This window comes from Eimeria tenella, genomic scaffold, assembly GCF_000499545.2.
Source record: "Eimeria tenella Houghton genomic scaffold, Eth_scaff1128, whole genome shotgun sequence".
NCBI classification, from domain to species: Eukaryota; Apicomplexa; class Conoidasida; order Eucoccidiorida; family Eimeriidae; genus Eimeria; species Eimeria tenella.
The window spans coordinates 1-3,593 of NW_013543601.1; the positions used below are offsets into that span (position 1 = coordinate 1).

General features: G+C 52.0%; 1 protein-coding gene across 1 annotated transcript; it reads left to right on the forward strand.

Annotated features, from left to right (window-relative positions):
* Positions 1–2,502: 2,502 nt before the first annotated feature.
* On the forward strand, positions 2,503–3,079 carry ETH_00032860 (uncharacterized protein; the record flags this gene model as incomplete). The annotated part of the gene is made up of 2 exons (XM_013378890.1): positions 2,503–2,700; positions 3,047–3,079. Coding segments are annotated over 2 exons (231 nt in total), but the record flags the coding sequence as incomplete, so codon positions are not given.
* Between the last annotated feature and the right edge of the window lie 514 nt (positions 3,080–3,593).

The following is a 3,593-nucleotide window of genomic DNA, read 5'->3' on the forward strand; positions in this document are numbered from 1 at the left end:
AGCTAGCTAGCTAGCTAGCTAGCTGCTTCTGCTGCAGCACCTCTTGTTACTGCTACATAGCTAGCTATGGCTAGCTAGCTAGCTAGCTGGCTACCTAGCTAGCTGCGCTCAGCAGGCTCTCTTTGCCTAGCTGGCTGTGGCTAGCTAGCTAGTGGCTAGCCACAGCGACTTCAGCTAGGTATTTTTTGTCGCCAGCAACACGCCGCTGGGCCCAGCTAGCTAAGCTGGCCCCCGCTAGCTAGCTGCAGCTAGCTATGGCTAGCTAGCTGCAGCTAGCTCCGGCTAGCTAGCTGCAGCTCGCTATGGCTAGCTAGCTGCAGCTAACTATGGCTAGCTGCAGTCCCATTCTAGCTAGCCTCCGTTAGCCCTAGTTGGTTAAAGCTAGCCGTAGCTAGCTAGCCGCAGCTAGCCCTAGCTAGCTAGCCGCAGCTAGCCCTAGCTAGCTAGCTGCAGCTAGCCCTAGCTAGCTAGCTGCAGATACCCTTGCTAGCTAGCTGCAGCTAGCCGTAGCTCGCTAGCTGCAGCTAGCCCTAGCTAGCTGCAGCTAGCTGGGGAAACGTGTGTCAGCGGTGGCTAGCTGCAGCTAGCCAGGAGCAAGAGCTCTTGTCTTTGCTGCAGCAAATGGACTTGTGGGGTGCTGCGCAGCGCTGAGGTGTACGTACACCTCAAATCGCAGCTGCTGCAGCAGCGCCACCTTGAAATGTTGTAATCTTTCTTTGCCATTTACAATTCTTTTAGTTTTTATTCATATTTATATTTATAATTATATTTATATTCCTAATTATTTTTATGTTTATATTTATACTTCCGCACGAAACTCTTGGGAATAGAAGGCTATGATCCATACGTCGCCTTGCAAGTCTCAACAAAAACCCTTATGGCTTGTTTTTCATCTGCCGCTGCTGCTGCTGCTGCTGCTGCTGCTGCTGCTGGTTGGGGGGGTGCGGGGGTGGGGTTCTGCTGCTGCTGCTGCTGCTGCGTTTGCTGCTGCATTCCTTTGGCACTCGTTCGATCCCAACAGCTGGCTCTACCCCCCTCTCTCTCCGCTGCTGCTGCCGCCGCTGCTGCTGCTGTAAACTATTCGTGTCAGCACTTTCCCTACTTTTAAGCACAGAAGTCTGTTTAATGTGTCTGCAGCCGCTGCCTCTTTCCGGGAAACTAAAGGAAAACAAATGAACAGAATTGAGTCAAATAAATAAATTAAAAAATAAATTGAATATATAAATCAAAATAAATTAATTGAACTAATCAATTCAAATAAATAAAACCCCAATAAATAAACTTCAGAGCTGCACCTCGGGTGTATAGCCAGCTCACAGCTCCTGAAGTGTACCTACACCTCAGCAGTAGACACACCGCCATGGCGCTCAGGACGAGCTAGCTAGCTCTGCAGTGCTTTAGCTAGCTAGCTAGCTAGCTAGCTAGCTAGGTATATTGCTCCTCATAGCAAGCTGGCTAGCCAGCCAATTAGCTAGCTAGCTAGCTAGCTAGCTAGCTGGCTAGCTGGTACTCTCAAAGGCACGCAGTTATCCAGGTGGTAGCTGGTTGCGTTTCTAGTCAGCTGGGCGTGCAGCTAGCTAGCTAGCTAGTTAGCTAGCTAGCTAGCTGGTAAGCTAGCTAGCTAGCTAGCTGGGCAGCTACCTAGCTGGACAGCTAGCTAGCTAGCCAGCTAGCTAGCTAGGTATAAGAGCGCAGCAACGGTCCCGCACTGAGCCTCCTTGTAAACTCCCTAAACCCTAAACCCCAAACCCTAAACCCTAAACCGTAGGCCCTAAACCCTTACTCCAGGCCATTCAAAGGAACAGAGCATCTGCGCTCTTGGAGGCTTCTCCCACTGAAGAAGAAAGGAGCAGCAGCAGCAGCAGCAACAGTAGCAATAGGAGCAGCAACAGCAACCAGCAGCAGCAGCACCAGCAGAAGCAGAAACAGCAGCAGCAGCAGCAGCAGCCCTGAAGTACACTGGCAATGGGTTTTTTTGTGAGGTGTATGCGGAAACTTCGGCCGCAGTTCACACCGCCCAGGAAACTGTCGAGGGTTTAGGGTTTAGGGTTTAGGGTTTAGGGTCTAGGGGGTAGGGTGCAGGGCTTAGGGTTTAGGGTTTAGGGTTGAGCGTTGTAGTGGAAGAGAGGGCGTTTGACAATTCACCGTGGCCATGAGCCTCAACACTTTTTTTTAGTGTTTAAGAATTAGGGTTTAGGGTTTACGATTTAGGGCTTAGGGTTTAGGGTTTGGGATGACGCATGCTGGCACGTGCGGGGCTTGGCTTGGGAGTGGGCGCAGCAGGTGGTTTGTAGGTAGCAGCATACCATCTTTTGTTGCGAGTTAAGAAGGGTTTAGGGTTTAGGGTTTAGGGTTTAGCAACTGCAGTCAACGCAGGCTCGAGGGTTTAGGGTTTAGCGTTTAGGGCTTCCCGCCGCATGCTGACGGCGCTCCTGTGTTCCCCCTCTGTGCCCATTGTTTGAGGGTTAAAGGTTTAGGGTTTAGGGTTTAGGGTTTTCCTGCATGCCAGCTTTTCTCTTCTCCAGGGGTCTACAAGCAGCAACAGCAGCAAAAGCTGCCGCAGCAGCGACAACAGCAGCAGCAGCAGCCGCCGCAGCAGCAGCAGCAGCTGCAGCACCTCCTCAGCTCGCATCTTCCCAAACCCTCAGGGAATCAGACTCTGTAAAAATGAAGCCGTCTGGGGCCTCTTCGAGCGCGACAGTGAGTCTAAACCCTAAACCCTAAACCCTAAACCCTGGGGCGTAGTTCGAGAGGGTGTCTTGAGTGGAAGGCCTCAGGCCCTAGCCCAGAAGCTAAACCCTAAACCCTAGTTTGCTGCTGCTAGTTTCCCTCGACTGTGTGGCGCAATAAGTTGCAGCAGCTGCCCCTGCGCTAGGGTTTAGGGTTTAGGGTTTAGGGTTTGTGTGTTGTTACACCTGCGCGCTTCATCCTGCGGCTGCCACAAGCTAAAGCCACTTACCCGCCACGTCTTTAATGCCTCGGGGCTCAGCTCGAAACCAGGGTTAAGGGTTTAGGGTTTAGGGTTTAGGGTTTAGGGTTTGCGCAGCCGAACGTGGCGCGGTACTACGCGGACGCGAACGTAAACCGCCCGAGGCAGTATTGGGATTATGAAAACTTTGCTGTGAATTGGGGCGTAGGGTTTGGAGGTGGGGTTTAGGGTTTAGGGTTTAGGGTTTAGGGTTTAGGGTTTAGGGTTTGCGCAGCCGAACGTGGCGCGGTACTACGCGGACGCGAACGTAAACCGCCCGAGGCAGTATTGGGATTATGAAAACTTTGCTGTGAATTGGGGCGTAGGGTTTGGAGGTGGGGTTTAGGGTTTAGGGTTTAGGGTTTAGGGTTTAGGGTTTAGGGTTTGCGCAGCCGAACGTGGCGCGGTACTACGCGGACGCGAACGTAAACCGCCCGAGGCAGTATTGGGATTATGAAAACTTTGCTGTGAATTGGGGCGTAGGGTTTGGAGGTGGGGTTTAGGGTTTAGGGTTTAGGGTTTAGGGTTTAGGGTTTAGGGTTTGCACAGCCGAACGTGGCGCGGTACTACGCGGACGCGAACGTAAACCGCCCGAGGCAGAATTGTGATTATGAAAACTTTGCAG